Source organism: Siphateles boraxobius, unplaced genomic scaffold, assembly GCF_051911475.1.
Source record: "Siphateles boraxobius isolate OS27281-9 unplaced genomic scaffold, OSU_SipBor_1 41, whole genome shotgun sequence".
Classification (NCBI taxonomy): Eukaryota; Metazoa; Chordata; class Actinopteri; order Cypriniformes; family Leuciscidae; genus Siphateles; species Siphateles boraxobius.
This window is the reverse complement of record NW_027509042.1, coordinates 17425880-17447633: the sequence shown is the minus strand read 5'-3', so window position 1 is coordinate 17447633 and position 21754 is coordinate 17425880. Positions and strand designations below refer to the sequence as shown.

Sequence of the window (21754 nt, the reverse complement as noted above, 5' to 3'; positions counted from 1 at the left end):
CCTTTAAGGCAAGACTACTTTTTGCATAACAGGGCTCTGTCATATAGTCATATACGAAGTACACATTCAAGTCACCCTCATTTAAACCAAGAAACCATTTCACAAAATGACAGGATCATATAACATAGTTCACATTCACATAAAGGTCGTCATGTACCATTTTTTGAGGGTAGTGAGTCCTGGCTCACGCAGTGCTCTAAGGTAAAACCAGACCAAATGAAGCTCCCTATAGGGAGAGAAAACAAAACATGTTTGCAGTTTGAATGGGCATGACACTTCTATTCATATACACGGGTTGGCTGTTTGAAAGGGAAACAGGGAAAGGCCTGTATAAATAAGCCTGGACAAGTGGTTAATCAATAAGTAATGGAAGTAAATCAATAAAAAAATAAAAATTAACAACTCCTCCTTTAAAAACGACTCTCTTCCTGTCCATCATTAATGGCTTCCTATTCCTGCATCAGACATAACTCAATCTTGTATGTTCAGTTGTTAGCATTTCAAGATTATGAACTGACAGCCTGTCTGCTGTGTTTACCATTAAACAATCTTTTTAAAATTAGCTATATTTGGAAATCACAACTAAATGCTATAAGAGAACTCACAGATAATTTTATTTTTTATGTCTATTTTATTTTTATGGTATCGCTATCCGCCAATAATGATTGCCTCAATTGAAGTAAAATTGAAAGCCATTCAATAATTCAGAATAATTAATATAAATTATATTTAAATATAAGCTGTATCATTCCTAATCTGCTGTATTTCTGATATTTTTGTTTTGGCTAGTAGTTCTGAATAGCCAGTAATTCAAAAATTTAGTAGCTAAAATTGGCTGGTAAGTGAAAATGTTAATTTCAAACCCTGCCTGTAACCAGCAATAAAGGAAGAAGGAAGCAAAGAGATAATCAACTCCAATATTGTAAACAGGAAATGATTTGTGAAGTATTTTTCTGCTCTGTGCTGAGTGCCTTCCCTACCATATTTAACACTCTACTTTGATGAATGAAACTGATCTCAAATTGGTAAATAATTATGAAAATGTTTGTACACTCGAGTAAACTAGTATTGAAAATATAAATATCTTTATTTTGTGGTTATACACATTGGCTTCAATAAGATTTAAAAAAAAAAAATCAAAACCTTTATTCAGCAAGGATGCATTAAATTGATCAGAAGTGACAGTAAACATTTTTATATTTTTACCAAATATTTCTAATTGAAAAAAAACTATGATTTCCACAAAAGAAATAAACAGCACGGCAATTTTTGGCAATGATGATTATAAGGAAATATTAACATATAGAAAGATTTCTAAAGGATCATGTGAGACTGAAGACTGGAATAATGGTTGCTGAAAGTTTAGCTTTGCTTTATTTTAAAATTATATTAAAATAGAAGTTATTGTACATTGTAATAATATTTGACAATATAACTGTTTTTAGTGTATTTCTCATCAAATAAATGCCTTCTCATTTAAAAAAAACTATAAAAGAAAATCAACAAACAAGAAAAATCTTACTGATCCCAAACTTTTGAACAGTATACAGTCAAACAGTACTTTAGGATACCCTGTAAATTGCATTGTATATGAATATAGTTGGGATGTCAAAAATAACGTGTTTCTGCATCGGTTACACATTATTTTAAGGTGACGTAGTTACATTGTACTCACTCAAATAAGTACTGAGAAATATTAATTATGTATAGAGTTACGGTTAGGGTTTTGATTAGGGTTAGTTACTTGTAATTATGCATAATTTACTGTTATTACTATAGCAAGTACATGTAGTAACGTGTAACACTTAAAATATCCAAGAAAACCAATTTTTTATGAAGAAAACATCCTAGCCGAGAAAACTTCCCTTTTTTTTTCTTGGCTAGCATTAAAGTATATTTGGGGAGAAAAGTCAGATCTGGGTCATTTGCATCGTGTCTTAAAGTGACAGCAGCTTATAAACCTGCTGCAGTCTGCTAATCAGAGAGCAAAAGAAAAAGAGAAAATCACTCACTGCACTTGACTGAATAACATTTGTAGCTTTAATAAGGATTCATTTAGAGTGAAGACTATTTTACATGATATATTCAATTTGTGCTATCACTTGTAATTATTTATCGATTTGTTCTCATTTTATTACTGACTGTTTACTTGTCTTTAAAAATTTGTGAACTTTATATTACTTAAACTAGTAGTTTTTGTGGTATAAACATTGGAATCGAGAATTGCAAAATTTCACAGGAATTACATATTAGTCACACTTAAATCTAATAATGTTAATTAATAATTCATAATCGTGATTAATTGCAGAAAAATGTGGGGTCAAATAGGTTTTTTTTAATCGACTGACATCACTAGAATATAGTAATCATTTTTTCTACTATTGTCTATATCACCATGGTCAGCCTGTCGTTCCACTAATGTGCCTTTCAGTCCCTTTATATTTATTTCTCTCTCATTTGTTTACCCCAAGTTGCTTTTGGGGGCCACTGAGGAAACAGGGATGTGTTAATCCAGGGTCATATTTGGTAAACAGGTCTAATCTGAGGCCTCTAGAACAGAACAAACACCCACCCACACACACCTCTCCCATCACAGACATACACTGCGCCAACCCGCCAACTGTTAAAATATATTAATAATGCATAAATAATATGCTACAATAGCAAGACAAGGTAAATCCTGCGAATTGCTGTCATAGACTGATGTTCATATATACTCATAATCACCTTCACATTCATAAAAAAAGTATTTGGGAGTCATTCCAGTTAGACAGTACATTTTGAACTCTGTGTACTAAAAAAAAAAAAAAAAAAAAAAAAAAAAAAGATTTGTCCTAAGGCTGTGTTGTTGTAATTTAAGTATTTCTATAAAGCATACTTTATAAATTTCCTCTGTTTAAGCTCAGGCACCTACACTTTTACAATTATTGACGTAATGGCAGGAAAATTAACAGGATAGAACCAAACTAGATGGAAATAAAGTGCTAAAGTTAGCCATTGCTCAGTGAGGGATTTAGAGTAAGTTTACATGAGGGTGTAGACTTAATCTTGAAGTTGAAGTTATCATACCTATTCATGTAATTTTAATTTCCTACAAAAAATTTCACTTCCTGGAGAATGATGTATGTTCACTATGGGTTTTCTTTAAAAAAAAAAAAATTGCAACCAGCTACTGGCTTTTTTTGGACAGAAGGATATCATAAAAGACTAACAGGATGGAAAGAACAATAAATAATATAAAAATCACCTCCATGTTTACTCAATTTTCAGCTAACTAACTGATATATTAATTAGTAGTAACTGATATAGTAATTAATCATAGTATTTAAAATATTATATTTAATATTTTCCCCAATGTATTTAAACATATATGATGGAACTATGAAAATACAGCATGCAATAACACAACCCTTGGTCACTTAAGCTACACTTAAATGGAATAATGCCTTGCCTTGCCTTAAGAGACCAAATACAAAACCCAGTGACCTCTGAAAACAAATGATGCGAGACTTTTTCTCAGAACATTCCAGGCATTTTTGCAACTGCTTTCAACCAACTGGTGTCACAGTAATTTTAAATGAATGTATGAAGTCAATTCCACTCAAGTTCACACAGGTGTACAGATAATAACCAGGCTTCCACTGCTTTATATGCTCATCCTATACAAGCCAATGTAAATGTACACAGTCAGTTGGCGACTGCTACTTTATGAGTCCACATCAAAACCTATCCAACTATTCATACTACAAAATCTTTAGTCCAGGGCTATAGCCATTAAAATCGTCATTGTATTTTTAATGATGTTTTGTTTAGCTAATCAAAGTAAAACACCTCTGCCGACTTAATGCACAATATCAAACCACCATTCAATATGGCAATCTGTAAATGTATTTCTACACTGCACGCACTTAGTACTTGAAAAAATGCATTTCCATAATGTATATGGATATAATCATTCAGTCCAGCTTCATTCCTTATTTTGCAAAGTTCATCTTAGTTCTTTGACCAATCTATTGTTGCCATTGAACAAAGGCTCTTATTTTTCAAAGGATGGAGTGTTTCTGTAGTAGGGGGCGGGGAGAGTGTTATCACAGTGAACTGAAAGCCTAGTGGCTCTTTTGATGTGCAGACAGACACAGGCACTGCAAAAAAATCATACAAAGTGCACGTGTATTTAATGTCCTCAAAGATTACTATTTTCTATTTAGCTTGTCACATTAATCCAGTACAAGGTACATTTCAAATATATATATATATATATATATATATAGTATTACAGTGTGTGTGTGTGTGTGTGTGTGTGTGTGTGTGTGTGTGTGTATATATATATATATATATATACATACACATACACACACACACACACACACACACACACTGTAATACTATATATATATATATATATATATATATATATATATATATATATATATATATATATTAGTGCTGTGCGTTAAACGCGTTATTAACGGCGTTAACGCAAACACATTTTAACGGCGTCAATTTTTTTATCGCGAGATTAACGCTCTTTTTGGCCTAGCAAACAACACCACACCGGATAGCTAGACGGAAACAAAACAACAGGCACGCCGCACGTACTTGTTTGGGCTTGCGCGCCGGCCAAAGAGTAGTAGGCTAACGGTACGTTTTGAGTGGATGGCGCGAGCGCGAGACGCCGATCTAGAGACGTGCACTCTCAACGCAATAGAGTGCGGCGCGGGACTAGATTTGATGGCCGAGTGCGAGGGCGGGCTCGAGCGGTAATGCACTCACTCTGTGTGCGGATACGGGAGAATAAAACGATTCGCGGGACTCCCGCAAACTAGAAATATCTATGAATAAAACATAAAAACTAATACATTTTTATTCATATGTTGCAGAAAAGCAACAAGAACAACTAAAACAAAATAGAAACGATTTACAGGCCAGAGTTTCTTTTTATAACATGTTTGCAGCGTTGAGGGATGTAGCCAATCACAGACATATGAAGAAGCATCAGAAGCATTTAAAATAGACTCCCCTCACCGCTCAAAACAGACTTTTTGTTCAGTGCTGAATTCTGTAAGCTGGCAAATCCTCAAATTATAACAAACAAAGTGTATATATTATGAAAGATGCATTGTGCAGTCAGCTTCACTGATAATAACAGATGTGTGAGATTGCGATGAACTGATGTCAGCTTTTTAGGAATTATTAAGGGAGCGCACTTTGCGCGCATTCAGTAATGCCAAACATGCACTCAGCCTGCTTGCTTTTATGTTATAACAGTGGTTTGTGTGTTAATGCTTTAATAACAAATAATTTATCAGGAGCATTTATGCTGATGTGTATGGTGGCGACACGTAGGCGAAAGTATTTGGAGGTAGCCTACAAAAAAAAGAGTGTATTTGCGGGCGGGAGCGGGACAAAAATGTTGCGGGCGGGAGAAAGTAACATAGAAAATAGTTGAGAACGTCAGTTATAACGACCCACGTATGAAAAAAATTGACGGGTTTAAATCGGGCTTGGGCTCATAATTACAGTTTATGTGTCGGGCCGGGCTCGGACACAATGCGCACGGGCTCGGGTCGGGCTTGATTTTTTTGGGCCCGATCTAAGCTCTACAATGGATGACCTCAGACAGAAGCACATGGATACCACAGCTAAGAACAAACTTAATGCTGATCCAGTTTTCCATGTTGATAAGAGCATTAAAATTAGAAAAAATAATGAGACAAATAGAAATCAAGGGACATTTAGAATAGATAAAAATGTGCGATTAATCGCGAGTTAACTATGGCATTAATGCGATTAATCGCGATTAAATATTTTAATCGTTTGACAGCACTAATATATATATATATATATATATATATATATATATATATATATATATATACTCTATGTCCTGAAGCAAAACCAGTTAAGCACTACACTTATTTCCTTGCACCTTCTCCATGTATGGACCCATGTCTATTGCTTTATATGTATTATTGAAGTACTGTCTAATAAGATTGGGATGCTACTGATATTACGGGACAGTGAAAAATCTTCTTCCAGTTTGGGAAGATGCCAAGGCACTGTTGGGAAATACTGCTGCAGCTCAACTCCAGTTACTGCCAAATCAACCAGAGCCGGCCTCTGTCTCGCCGCAGTCCAGTGACAGCCCTTTCATGCTGTCAGTGTGCACTTCCTCTTCTGCTGGGATACATCTTGCAAAGATGTCATTTGTAATTTTTGTCACTAGTGCTCTGTCTCTGATTATATTATATTATATTATATTATATTATATTATATTATATTATATTATATTATATTATATTATATTATATTATATATGGAAGCAACTGGAAGCAACTTTAGCCAGTCTGGGATTTCCAGCAGATTTAGCTACTGAATTATATTACAGAAACAAAATAAGGACAAGTTGCATTAAGAAAGACCTCCCAACACCATTCTGTAAGCCTCCTACACAAAGTAACAAATAAGCACTCAAGCTAGTCTTTACTCAATTTAATATATTCATTAAAAGTAGAGCAAGAAGACATAATGGAATTATTCTTTTACGACTCCCACATGGCACACAGACAAAACTCCCCAGTTAATACTCTAATAGACTACAGGAAACTATTTTACCATTTTACACATGATGATGCATCGTCTTATGCTGTCTTACCAACTGGAATAGCTGCAATTCTGCAACATATTTTGGTATCATACATGCAAATCAAGATGGCAATACAACCATCTTGGTTTTAGCAATAAAACCATCAAAAATTTGGAGGAAAAAACATTATTCATTACACAACAAACCCTAATAATTCCCGCATAGTGATATACCGTATATACAAACAAATAATATTGGTCTTACTGCTTCAAAACTAGTAAACATGTGTAAAAATATTATAATATAAAAGTATTGTGTTCAGCTCTTTACAACCTATTTATTTTCCACAAGGTTAATCTTATCACCATGGAGAAATTTTGAGAAAATCCTCGTATCCCTGACATAGGGCTGGGTGGAGCCAAACCTCTGCTGTACAGGAAATACTATCACTACCACTCGTACTATTTAAAGCAGTCTATACGGCAGCCCTTCTATTTAAAAGCTTAGTCTAACCCCACCCAGACATTTCCAGGGTCACTAACAATTGGTGTCAGCTGAGCAGAGAAGTCACATAATGGGTAATGACATGGGATAATTGTTGTTTATTAAGGAACCCTAGAAATAATGAGAAAGAACATTTAACATTCGAAAATATGTTTACAATATACAGCACACATCATTTAGAGTGCACTGCATGCCACTGAGTTAGCAAAAAAGCAACACTAGCTGCATCTTGATGATATGATAAAAGTTTTCATTTTATTATGAACTTCTTACAATATCTTTGGAGTCATGAGGTAAGAAACATCAATACTGCCAGATTCTGCCATGCTTTTGCAATACTCAAGTATTTCAGATATTCTGTTTTTGGGATCCATATAGCTGACATTTATTTTCAATGATTTGGGAAGTCTAGGGCAGAAATGAGAGGAAAACCGTAGACTTTTACATGAGGAACCAATTAGAGGTTTACTAATTCCTTCAAAATATCTCTGTAATATAACAAGTTGCACAGTTCATTAACTAAATGAAAGGAAGATGCAAAAGAAATAACTCATTTTAAGTGCATTGTGAACGAACACCTGATACCTGATCTTCGACTCAAACTATCCAATAAAGCCCTTCCACTCTTCTCATCCTCAGAGACGAGCATCTTAGTCGCCCAGTCTTACATGCATATTTCCTTACTAAAACTATATATTTTTCGCAATTCATCAAGGTGGATTTGTCAACTTCAACCAGACATGATTAGAGGTAAAAAAAAAAAGGCTTTGGAGTTGAAGCATAATTTTGAAAACACCGGGTGAAGTGGATTACCTTCCTATTTTACACCTTCAGGTAATCCAGGCATGGCTAACCCCACTAAGCCTGTGCTAGCCACACTTAGAGATTCACCTTTATGTCACAGCTATTTGAGGCTACAGTGATTGTCGCTGTCACTTTTTGCTATAGCGTTACCTAACACCTAAAGCCCTGAGATCTGTCACTTGCACAAGTTTGGTTTTCTATCGAGATGGAGACCTTCACAGACTTATAGTTTTTATACTGAGCAAATCATCTCCTACCCCTAAATATAACAGTCACAGAAATGATTCAGCAGTTTTACCTTTTCAAGAAGACTTTATTTATTATTTAGGAGTTTCCAGTATTTTGCTTAAAAATAATGTGTATTAAAATACCTAATATGTCATTCACACTGAATGAGGAAGTAGCAAATGGTCTGTTCCGATGTTTCACATGCCTCAATAAATTGCATAACACATGCTTGTAATCCATATACCAGGGGTGGATGACACACATATGTGCCATTAAAGGTAAATTATTCAAACAAATTAGTATTAAATCCCCTTAATTGATCACTATTCATCATATTTCAACAATAAGATTTGATCCAGGATTTTTGTGCACAAGAAACGCCACCAACCGTTCATGCTGAAGGAAAAATAACAGTGTTTGGGTGCAGGTGACTTGATATTGTGTTTATCTGATCCAGTGTTATAAATAAATGATATGTTCTCGTCAGGCCAACAGTTACATAAAAACCTCCATCACGCATGTGAAACAAACCAGTTTCTCCCTCCAAAACACAGCTGACAGCGGCGTTCACATGCGCACACTGAATTGCACACATGAACACCTCCCTTTAAAGAAATGGCCTTGAGCGGACACATGATTAAAAATGAGTGCTGCGTTACAGTATGATGTGTACGTGTATGTGTGTGAGAACTCTATATACAAAGAGAATTCTGAGGCGGCCAGCTGGGCACATAAGCCGTAACTGCAAAATCCAAATAATCCTTTACAAAGACAAGCCATCTAAAGGGGGGTGAGGCAAAAGCACAAAGACAAAAAAACCCAGCATATATGGCTGCTATTGTACATTAAGCGTGCATGTGTAGATATGAGATACATTTACATGTGTGTGTGCGTGTGTCTATGTTTGAGATATCCAGCACCTTCAGATCTATATTGAGTTACCGGAATGTCAAGCCACTCAAAATAGCCGGACAGCTTATGGCATTTAAAGCAATCACACACCGGGCCGTACACGCAAAGAGTGGCAAACAGGAGGCAATAAGATAAAAATAGACCAAGCCCTCACCTTCCATCATGATTGCAGATTTGCATTCCTCTATCGCCAAGGAGCCTGAAACGGGAGGAGGGGAGGAGAGAAGCCCCTGGTTACCAGATGAAGAGATGTAAAAAAACAACAACCAGAGCCCACTTCCAGCCTCCAAAACCCTTGGGTTTAAAGTCCCCGTGTCCCTCGTACGACGGGCCGTCGGATGTTTTAGGGCTCCGCGTTTAGGCCATGGATGCTGCTGCTAGTCACTGCGGCTGTGGTCTACACGATTACCAAAGGATGCTCAAAAGGGGGCAGAAAAAAAAGCAGAGTGAGAGAGACAGAGAGAGAAGGAAGGAGGGAGGGAGGGATGGGGGAAGAGAGAGAGAGAGAGAGAGAGAGAGAGAGAGAGAGCTGCTGGAAGGGAGGCTTGCTGAGGTCATCACTCAGCTCAGCCAATCCTGTGTGCACTGCTGCATGTCACATGGCGAGTGGTTCAACGCTTCTGTCAGTGTCCTCGCTGGGAATTCACATGCAGACACACACAAGCACACACACACTTCCACACAGCTTACCTTGTTATGGTGCAGCATGCCGCTCCTGCCAAAACAGAAAGGAACTGGATTAATGGCGTGTTGGGTGTCACACAGCTAAATACAGGAAACTGTCCATGTTAAACACACACAGACGGAGATACAGTTACACGTTGAGGCTCAGCTGGCGGGCCGTGCCTGCCTCTCTGTGACAAATCAATCAATGTGACTTTACATCTGACAGAAAGAGTAGCTGCCCCATGGAGGGAGGAGCCAGCACTCAATACACTGACTTGTGACAGAGGAGGAGGGGAGGAGAGAGAAGGCTTTGTGTTTGTGTGAGGACTGGTGATTCATTTAATATGAGGAGGTGGGTCTCCCCCTTTGGATTACTAATGAAAAGACAACAACAACAAAAAAGGTTGGATGGCCTGACAAAATGCTTTTTCTACCCCAAAAGCATCAGCTGCAGTTTTGAGAACATTTCAAAAAGGGGCGGGTGATTTTGTGAGGAACATATGTTAACTAATTAAAACAATACATGTTAAAGTCTGTGTTTATCTAATGAAAAATACAGTAAGTCTTAAATTGTGAAATATTAATACAACTAAAAACATTTTTTTTTATGTGTATATTCTAAAATGTCATTTATTTATTTATACCTGTAATGGTAAAACTGAATTTTCAGCATCATTACTCTAGTCTTCAGTGTAATGCGAACCTTCGAAATCATTCTTATATGCTGATTTGGTGATCAAGAAACAATTATTATTATTATTATCATCATCACAGTTGTAAACCATTGTGCTGCCTAATATTTTTGTCAAAGCCATGTTTTTACCCTAAATTCTTTGATGAACAGAAAAGTTTAAAAGAACATAATTTATTTGAAATATATACAAGACAAACAGAAATGAGAAAGCTGCTGAAAATAAATTATACAAACATATGAATATTTTATCAGTATTAAGTTGTTGTTTTAAACTGGAGATCTCTCCTTAAGAATAATAATAATACAAATATGAGTTTATTCTGTGGCTATTTTTAACCCTGACACACTCTTTTTATTTTCAGCCAAGCTTGGATAAGACATGAGACACTGTTTCATTCTCAAGCTTCTGTTCACCTAAGTCATGCTCTGGTCCATGTGAGCCTCTCTTCCCCTTATCGCTGTCTGTCTCTAGCGCCCTCTGTCTGTAGTCTACCTGCCTGAACGCACTGTAGGCCATACATTTCCAATTATTTATGTTCAAAAATTTATTTATTTAAAAAAAGTTGAGAGTATAAGTTCAATAGTGATCCAGACATTGACAAAGACACAATTTTCAGTTTCAGTTTTATCAAATTACATTTTTCTTCTTCTGAATCCAGAAAATGTGGTCAAATCCTTAGTCAGTATTATTCCTAATCAACACAGTCTGCCCTAATACAAAACCCACCCAGACTCAAACCTCCCTATTATAGCAGATGCAGCCTGTGAATATGTCCCCTCCCCCACTCCATCCATTTTACCCCACCCCTATAACCCCCTTCACCTCCTAGTGGACCAGATCTTATCCTTCCAGTGTGCAGGTGCACAAGTGTTTGTCTGTGTATTTACAAGATTATAAATAAAGCCTTTAGGTCTAACCCTTATGTTAATGCAGTAAACTATAAGTATAATTAATTAAAGTACAAACTAATTGTACAAAACTAAAATGACATGATTTATAAGCAGGAACAACCCTAACTAAAGGCATGTTATTGCTGTGTGCAATATTATTAGGTATAGAGTTTTAAAAAATAACATTGTTTTCCATTTTGATATACAAATATTATGGTTAAAAGTGTGGAGTGAGTCTATAAGACTTTTTAAAGTTTTTAAATGACTTACTTAAAATAATGTTTTCTATATTAATATATTTTAAAACGTCATTTATTCCTGTGATGGCAAAGCTGAATTACTGACATTACTCCAGTCTTCAGTGTCACATGATCATTTGATTTGGTGCTTAAGAAACATGTATTATTATTATTATTATTATTATTATAACAGGCTTAATAATTCAGTGGAAAATGTGATCTAGTTTTTTCAGGATTCTTTGATAAATACAGAAAAACCTTTGAACGGTAGTGTAACTAAAATAGAGAAAAGTACTCTTTATACATCACACACGAGGTTAAAATTTAATGTGATTAAATATGCTACATGTTCAATAAATGATCCAGGGCATCTTCTGAATTCATCTCTGTACTGCATAACAAATCCTGAATCATCTACAACCAACCACTAACTTCTGTCAACATCCTCCCAAACTCGCCTCGGGTACAAAATATTTGTCAAAGGATATTTGTGGGGAGAAAAGGGTTGGTAAAAGGGTTGGGTAGGTGTGTAAACACACACCTACTTTCACGGACATAAATAACTCAAATGAGGGAGGAAAGCTCAGGGAAGCCGACAAAAACAATAAACACGGTGTAGCAGAAATCATCCTCTATCGCCTCATTCACTATTCCCTACTGTATATAGTGTGAATTCAGACTCTGACACTGGAGAGGTTTTGTCACATACATGATTCCTTTTAGCGAGCCACTTTTGTATGTATATTTGTCATTGTGGTGCATTATGGGATTGAATGAGTGCACTATACAAAATCTCACCTATTCAAAATGAGTGAATTGTTGGACTAAATATTATGTTTTTTGAAATTAAAATGAGTTCATAATTAAAAATATTTTAAAATAGATAGCTAATTGAAGGTTTATTTTCTGACATTATTGTATGACTTGAATTGTTGGATATCAATTAGTTTATGACCTCTCAGGCATGGCATGACAGTTGTACTTGTCTTGTATGTTATCAATTTGTACCTCTAACACCAAAGTGCACCAAATTCATGCCAAGTGGCACCAAAAACATTCAGAACTCAGCATACTGTACTAGGCTATACAAAAATAGCACATCAGTAACAGGTTATTATGAGAGGGAACACAACGACATTTAGACACATACAGTAGTAACACACATATGTGCACATACACCCATACAAAAGGATTATATTACCTCACCAATGCAATTTCAATAACTATCCAGTGAGAGGTTCTTTAGTCATCTTTGTCAATGTCCATGATGAGCAATCAGCAGCGTCTCTTGGTGCTAAATAAAGAGATGAAAGAGAGTGAGATGGAGAGTGTCAAAGAAGCTGGAAGCAGAGAGACAGCAATCTGAAACATGAAAGAATAGGCATGAGAAAACAGTTCAATTATTTCTCTGCAGAGGATAAACACAAGAAACACAGAGACAGCAGGAACCCCGACAGAATACACACACATACAGTACAACAACAGATATAAAACACAACAAACACAGAGATGGTATCATTTAAATCTTCATGAATAAATCTTAGTATAAAAAAACATTTACATTAAAAAAAGGAAAAACCTTTTAATCAAAAATCAGCTGCTAATTTTTCAATCATTCTCAAAATATTAATGTTAAATGCACTGTAGGTTGCTTTGAATAAAAGCATCCAAAAGTGCATAAATATAAAATAATCTGACCCCTGTTGTTGAGTACATGTTACTGCATCCAATGTAAATAAAACTGGAAAAGCTGTGACCGTCCATGATAATTTTGCTTCTGGGCCTGTTTTAGCAGATTCATGACGTGTCTGTAAAAGATTTCAGTCATGTAATACAGCATGAGTCCTTGTATAAAATAAAAAGAATTTAATCCTGGGCTATGAAATTCATCCTATTTTAACTATTTATGTAATGTGCAGTATGTATAAAATGCTCAGTTTCCAAATTTTCCATAGCCACGTAACACGTGAATGACAAACTACATTTGCGAAAATGTGTAGTATATAACAGAGCACACTGTATGTAGTACTGACTGTATCCCACAATGCAATGCACTTGACCTGACAGTCTGGCAAAAATATCAGCTAATACAATAAACTAAAAGTATATATATATATATATATTAAAAATATCATCAACTCTCTTTTATATGACTGGACTGTAAAATAAATAAATAATCATACTAAATTATAAATGGACAGCACTGGCAACAATTTAGCATCCCACTGTTCAAAAATATTAATGAATTGTTTCATATTGCATGCTGCTTCAAATTCTTGTATATAAAAAAGAAGGCAACACTGCCACCTTGTGCTATGACATTAATCAGATTTATCTTCGCTTCCTCCTGAGTTAGTTATCCAGGAAAATGAATGCATCATACAGTACAGGGGAAGATGCATCTGCAATTTAAGGGAACAGAAACTGTTTTCCTGATATAAAAAAATGAGATTTACTTTTTAATTCAAACAGTACAAAGAATACAACAGATTTTGCACATCCATACATGTCCACTGGAAACTAATTAAGGGAATTGTTTTTGTGCTGTTATTAATTCAACCTAACATACTTCTGTACTTCAGATATGTACAGATGAAAGTGAATTTTGCTGCCATACAAGGCATAGTTATTAGTGAAAGCCACATACTTTATAAAACACCTCTCAATGTTTCATGAGAGATTCATGTTATGCTGACCCTATTCTGTCATAACAATATTTTGGGCAAATATAATGGGATGGGAGAGAATTTAACAGAAAGACAGTACAGCAAAAGACAAAAGTGTGACAGTGAAGAGATCCAGCTGTGATATTCTCAAGTCTTCCCTCTGTCTCCATCATCACGCTCTCCTACATCTCGGTTTTTCTACGGCATTTCTCTCCTCTACGTTTGCTGACCTATTTTCCTCCTCAAGTGTTTTTTTAGTCTCCAATAGATGGCAGACAGGCTCTGGGCGTCTGGATCATTATTCTTCACGTACACACACGCACAAACTGATTTAGAAGCGGGCGAGTCCATGTGCTGGGTGTGCACCTGTTAGGCCTTAATTGTGCAGTAAACGGCTGCTTATCTGAGGATCTTCTGTGGGTGTGCTCTACTTGTAAACGTGTAATTCTGCCACGGTCCTCCAAGAGTCAAAAATGGGTCCTCAAGTGCTGCTGAGTTCAAAACCGCCCACAACCGCCCTTCTCACTGGGTGTGATTGTCCCTCAAGACAAAGTCCACCCATAGGCGTTCCTAAATCCCAATTTAGGTGGCCAACATAAGTCAATGGCGATCAGAGGAGACATAGGGGGCAATGTTTGACACGTGTACTGCGTTTCTCATCCAAACACTGTCGGTTCCAGGCAAATCACTAATAAAATGTAAACAACAACAAACATATTTCACTATTACTGGTATTAACAAACAGATTGAAATGTATTAGATATTATATAATATATATATCTCTCTCTCTCTATATATATATATATATATAACACATTTTATCATTTTAATCAAACACTTTTTAAAGATTTAAACTTACAACATTTCACATAGATTTTATACGGTAGGTATATAATGTGATGCTTAAAATTACTTGTAGCACTTCAAATGATTGGTTTCACAGCAGTTCTCTGTGAGTTTTTTTTTGGGGGGGGGGGGGGGGGGGGTATACTTTTATTCAGCAAGGGTATATTTAGTGACAAAAATGATATCTCTGAATATAATGCTCTTCTTTCCATTTATCAAAGAATCCTGAAAAAATAAATCAACACTGGTAATAATAAGAAATGTTACTTGAGCACCAAATCCACATATTAGAATGATTTTTTAAGGACCATGTGACATTGAAGATTGTAATGGCTGCTGAAAATTCAGCTTTGACATCACAGGAAAAAATTACATTTTAAAATATATTACAATACAAAACAGTTATTTTAAATTGATATGATATTTCATAATATTGCTGTTTTAACTATATTTTGTTGATCAAATAAACACATCCTTGGTGAGCATATGAGACATATTTCAAAAACATTTTAAAAATCTTATTGTCCCCAAACTTTTGAATGGTAGTTTAAGCAAAATAATATAAATTTTTAATAAAGCCATAACATAATCATCTGTATCAATAAAAAAAAAAAAAAAGATTGTATCTTCAAAAACTCACTGGCATGTCCAAAGGACAAATTCCAGTAAAAGATGTACAAATAGTTCACTATAACTTCATATCTTTTCATCTCAGTCAGAAACATTAGAACTAATAAACAAAGTCAGCATTAGATTAGATTAGATTCAACTTTATTGTCATTACACAAGTACAGGTACAAGGCAACGAAAGGAGAAGTGATTTTTGCAGGTAACTCGCTGATATGAAACATAATTCAGATAAACAACTTTTAAAACCATCAAAGTTACAGTCTTAAAATGCTTAAGAGTTACAGTTTTTAGAGGTGTAAATTTCATTTGACCCTTTTTCTGTATTTTAGTCTAGATATTCAGCATTTGCAGCAGATATTAGATGCTGCGATATGCTCTAAAAGCTTGTCTAGCTTAACTCCTTTTGGTCACCAAGGCGTCAGGAAGTGAGCTGATGAGGGTGTGTGAAAGTGTGAGACGACCCTTGTCCGTCTTCTACAGGGCATTGCTTGGCAAACGGCACGTAGGCAAAGGAGAGGAGCAGACGGGCACGTCGCTAATCTGTGCCATCGCTCTGCAACAGGAATGTTGTTTTGGTTTGGGTCACTCTTGTAATCATTGTCGCTCATCGGCAACGGAACTAGAGTCAGGGTTACAGAAAGCTGAAGACGTGGGGACTTTCCACATGTCCAGACGTGTCTAACAGTTACCCTTCACTTTTGGGTTCAAGAGAGGCTAACTGATCTCAGTGCAAGCTAGTCTGAATCAGCAGTGCTTGTAAATGCTGTGAGGAGATACGGTAACCATCACGTTCTAGACTTGCAGATTTAGTGAAATCTTTGTTGTAAGTCTGTCTGAAAAGTACAGACAGAAACGTCATTCCAAATCATGGACTGACGTGGCCTCCCAGATTTTTTGAGCCAAATGTATTTTTAATCCAATTCTCTTGTGTCTTCGATAATTAAGTTGCACAATTTCTGTACTGTATAGGTTTAAACATGTGCTTGTCTATACCACTGTGGTAGAAATCACCTATTCACATGGATAAGTTCAACAAACCCTATCATTTCCTGATCCTACCCCTGACTTTTCTCACGTTCCTATCAAATAAAAGCATAAAAAGCTCTTAATGTAAAAAGCCTATGATCACAGTAATAGCAGTATTCAATTTTTAAATATTTTACTCCTATTTCTGTTAGTGCCAATAATCTCTTACATTGGTCTCAAAATCCCCCACACAATAGTAAAAAAGGTGTATAACTAAGATAAAAGAGCCTTGAGGACATGTGAGAATTAGGAATTACCTAATAAGAACCACACACTTTAAATCAATATATTTTTACTTTATTAAAGAATCATCTAAAATAAGTTTAATTACAGCAATTCCCATATACTTTACATCTCCTAATTTTTACCATAACCAACTCATGCTATCAGTGATATATTTATAGGGAAAAGATATCAATCAAACTGACTGTTAAAAAATAAGTCAAGAATAATGTACAATGAGCCAATCATTATCACAAATAACCCCAGACATGACCCCGATGGAAGCAGGGGAGTGTAGCATCATTATGAAGGAGTTTATATTGAGATAATGACTGCCTGATTGCACATTATATTTATATGACGTGTTGGTGAATAAATAAATAAATGGTCATGTAATACTGATATGTTGATTAGAAAGTGCCAGAGAGCCATGACTGCTTGCCAGAAACAACAGTCAAATTTACAATTTAGAGGTCATTATACAAAAATATTACACTACAGAATGCAGAAATCGACCAATCAGCATAACATGAACATATTAATACTCTAAAGATTTTTGTAATGTTCAATCACAGGATTTATCCATATATAGAAAGTCATGTGCGTTGACTGGCCTTAAGAGCACCACTGAGAACGAGACAGTGGGAAAGTTTAGCACCACTCTTATAATTTAAATTCTCTAGAGAGGGTCTCAGTTTAGGACCTCTAATAGTCTGGTGTCATTATACTGAAAGTGTGTGTGCGCGTGTGTGTTTGTATATATTTAGTTTAACTCACAGCAGTTAGCGGTTCTGGATGGGACCTTAGCCCTGAATAAACAAGGCAGTAAATGTACTTCTGTACCCCTCCCCTGATCTCATTTCCCGCATCTCCCTCACTCCACACCTAAAGCAGAGCAGTATACTTCCCATAAACTAGGCAAATTAACTACATTGGCTAGTGTGTGGTTTTATTTATATAAAGACAAGGTAAACACTACTACTTCAAAAATATGATCAAATTGTTAATCAAACTGTGCAAAAATGATGAAAGTGTCATTATATTTAGCTGAAGTCAGTTCAATGTAGTTACAGTTCAATAACTGTCAAAGTCATATCAGCTATAAAGCAGCTCTGCAGAAAACAGTGCATGATGTCTTTACATGGATTTTGTGCTAGATAAGGGGTATAAGATACTTTTTTTTTCATTTAAGTGATGGCTTTGTATGTACCAATCCCATTGTCCCTTAATATCATTTCCTGTCTGTCTCTATCAATTTTAAAATGGAGCTTGAACACCTTGACCCTCTGGAATACCCTTCATTATTGAACTGCATCTATGACCGGATTACTTCAAGACAGGTCACTATAATGTGGGTTGTGCGTATGTAGTGACGGAGAAGCACTCCAGCACTAGCTAACTGGCACAAATAACCAGGTCTCATTAATAGATGTGGGACTTCTCAAGCTAAATAAATGCACAGTGAACTGACACTTTTGGCCAAACTCTATTTATAGGATAGGAGAAAGAATCACTTCCACTGTAACCTCTGATGGACCCTACATTGGTTAGGTCAATCACAGAGGTTGGATCTTATGGGACTAGAGGGGTAGAAGAAGAGATATCCGGCAGAAACAGGGAACCTGTATGTAGGGCACTCCTACACACTAAAAATCTGCATTGACACATGAAAGAGAAACGATTGCGCCTGCTATTCTCCTTCAGGCAGTGTGGCAAGCATAGGAGCTGTAAAGGAAAACACAAAGAAGCTGGCAGAGACTACTTGTAGGTAATCTGTCTCATTTAGGGCCTGTTAACTAGCATGTGGTAGAGCATTTTGAAAAGAAGCTGTAACATGCGCAAAGACACTATGATGAGATTAAAATGGGTTTCCTATCCTTTGTGTTCTTAACAAGAACTGTACAAAGCTTCAACCCACTCAAAGACTAAATCATCTAGCCTGAAACAGCTCACCAAGAATATTTCAGGATCTTTCATCATGCTTTTTCATCCGGCAAAACTAAACAGTAATGATTTCCTCTGCTGGCCTAGTCAGACCAGTTCGAATTTGTACTTGCCCTACCAATATTTACAAAATAATAAATAAATAAATATCTGTATATATGATAAAAACCATCTTGGTTACATATGGTAACCCTCGTTCCCTGAAGGAGGGAACAGAGACGTAGGTCATGACTGACCAATAGGAATCCCTACCAAAGCGTCACAGCCGCTGCACCCCATCCAGCACCCCGTGCAAGCCTCTACACCTTCTTGCCTGGAAGGACGATAGGAGGAGGCTTACACAGAGTGTAAATGTCACTGTTGTTCCGTGATAACACATACAGTGAGATATTGGATAACACTGGGAAAGCGTGCCCTTTCTGTTTAGGAGAACACTATGGAAGCCGCTTCTTCAAAAAGTTATGTGGAAAATACTTATGGACTAACCCCGAAGGTTGTACTGCATATGAAATAATGGGTGACTTAGCTCAAGGGAAAAGGGATTCCTGTAGGGTCACACATATGGAACCCAGCCCAGATCCGATTCTCAAGGATTCAGCGGATAAGGGCCTGGCGCTGGACGCTCCACCATGTCTTGGCCGAGGGGTTTTGGAGGACTCAACAGGTTTTTACTCTGGAGCAATAAGGGCGCACGGTAGGGTGCAGCAAGCCGACAGAGCCGGACCTCTCAGTGCTACTACCCGTTTCGGGTGAGAACATGGGAGGAGACCGGCTCTACACATAGGCTATAATATCTAGCGAACGTGTAAGGTGTCGCCCAGCCCGTAGCTCTACAGATATCTGTTAGCGGGGAGCCACGTGTCAGCGCCCAGGAGGATGCAACGCCTCTCATGGAGTGTGCATGCAATCTGAGTGGGCAGGGCATGTCTTGTGCTTGGTAAGCCAAGGCGATGACATCCACTATCCAGTGGGCCATCCTCTGCTTGGAGACAGCCTTTCCCTTCTGCTGGCCTCCGTAACAGACAAAGAGCTGGTCTGAGGTCCTGAGACTTTGAGTTCTGTTCACGTACAAACACAGAGCGCGAACGGGACAGAGCAAAGTCAGGGCTGGGTCTGCCTCCTCCAAGGGCAGCCCTTGCAGGTTCACTACCTGGTCCCTGAAGGGAGTGGTAGGAACCTTGGGCACATAGCCAGGCCGGGGTCTTAATACTACATGGTTGTCACCCGGACAAAACTCTAGGCGCGATTTGTCGACTGAAAATACCTGCAGGTCCCCTACCCTCTTGACAGAGGCCAGTGCAACCAGTAGCAAAGTCTTCATAGAAATAAGCTTTAAGTCTACTGATTGCAAAGGCTCAAAGGGAGCATCCTGAAGTGCTCAAAGTCCCAGAGAAAGGTCCCAAGAGGGTATGGAGGGGGGTCGGGCAGGATTTAATCATCTTGCCCCCCTAAGAAACCTGACGACCAGGTCATGCTTTCCAACTGTTTTGCCATCTACAGTATGTGGTCATGATATGCTGAAATAGCTGCACCATGTACTTTGAGGGTGGAGGGAGACAGCTTTTGCTCCAACCCTTGCTGCAAGAAGAAAAGCACAGACCCTATCGAACATCTTCGGGGGTCCTCTCGGCGAGAAGAACACCATTCGACGAACAGATTCAACTTCAGGGCGTATACACGTTTTGTGTACGACGCCCGTGCTGAAGTGATGGTGTTAAGTACCTCTGGGGGTATGTCACCTAGAACCTCCGTGCCATAGGGTGCCCCGTCTCTGAGTCAGAAGATCCTTCCTCAGAGGAATGGGCCAGGGAGGGACTGTCACAAGGAGCATAAGTTCTGGGAACCAAGTCCGGGTGGGCCAATAGGGAGCCACCAGAAGGACCTGCTCCTCGTCCTCCCTGACATTGCACAATGTCTGCTCAAGTAGGCCAACTGAGGGAAATGCATATTTGCGGAGGCCACGGAGCCAGCTGTGTGCCAGTGTGTCTGTGCCGTGGTTCCCTCGGTTAGGGAGTAAAACAGCTGGCAGTGGGAGGTCTGTGAGGAGGCAAACAGGTCTACCTGAGCCTCCCCGAACTCTCTCCAGATCAGCTGAACCGCCTGGGGGTGGAGTCGGCATTCTCCTGGAAGCACAGCTCTTGATAGCTCGTCGGCCACACGGTTGAGCACGCTGGGGACATACATGGCTCGAAGTGACCTCAGATGCTTCTGACTCCAGAGGAGGAGAAGGTCAAGTCCTTAACAATCAAGTCCGAGTCCAAGTCCGAGTCCAAAGAGGCCGAGTCGGACTTGAGTCTGAGTCCTTAACATCCGAGTCCGAGTCGAGTCCGGCCGAGTCCACAAAGATTTAAATGATTTGAAATTGACCTTTCACAAAGACCCGCCCCTCTTAGTTACTGTTGCTACGTCCGACAAGCCATTCCGCTCTCACTCCACATGCTCTCACACAGTGAAAAATATATTGTGGAGCAAAGAGGACACTGACAATGCGCCAACATACAAGACAGAGCAGCCTACTTTTGGTATGAAATAAAGTCTCATTCAAATTTTTTCAAAAATTTCAAAGTTTTATAATTATTATGAAATTCAAACAATAAACACTGTTTTTTGGTGCTTTATGTATAGGCCTCAGTTCAAGCAGTACATGAACTGACAATCTCTTCTAGTTATAGCACGCATTAAACATGAATGAAAATCAGAACTGCAGAAAGAAATCAATACACACTATTTTTCAAGTTCAAGTCCACTCACTTTAATCTACTAACTAGTTTGGTTTGTTTGTCGGACAAAAATGGAGGGTATCTGCATTATGATTGGTCAGATCACCTGTCAATCAAATCCAGCTAAAGGTCTCAACACTGAGCTCTTAAATTGATATTTTAAACCTTACAAAATG

At 37.6% G+C, this 21754-nt stretch overlaps 1 protein-coding gene across 29 annotated transcripts in view; it reads right to left on the bottom strand.

Moving 5' to 3' along the window:
* Positions 1-21754, bottom strand: part of sgip1a (SH3GL interacting endocytic adaptor 1a) — an 86445-nt gene that overhangs the window by 58349 nt on the left and 6342 nt on the right. For 15 of the 29 annotated variants that reach the window (XM_077198674.1, XM_077198678.1, XM_077198684.1 and 12 more), the window contains exons 4-6: positions 12726-12818; positions 9725-9749; positions 9189-9233 (exon numbers count right to left, since the gene is read on the bottom strand). In XM_077198674.1, the coding sequence (XP_077054789.1) occupies positions 9189-9198 (10 nt within the window). In that variant the 5' untranslated portion in view covers positions 9199-9233; positions 9725-9749; positions 12726-12818. Of the gene's footprint in view, positions 1-9188; positions 9591-9724; positions 9938-12725; positions 12819-21754 lie in introns of those variants that run through there. The other 14 variants (XM_077198675.1, XM_077198677.1, XM_077198690.1 and 11 more) reach the window with 14 other exon arrangements.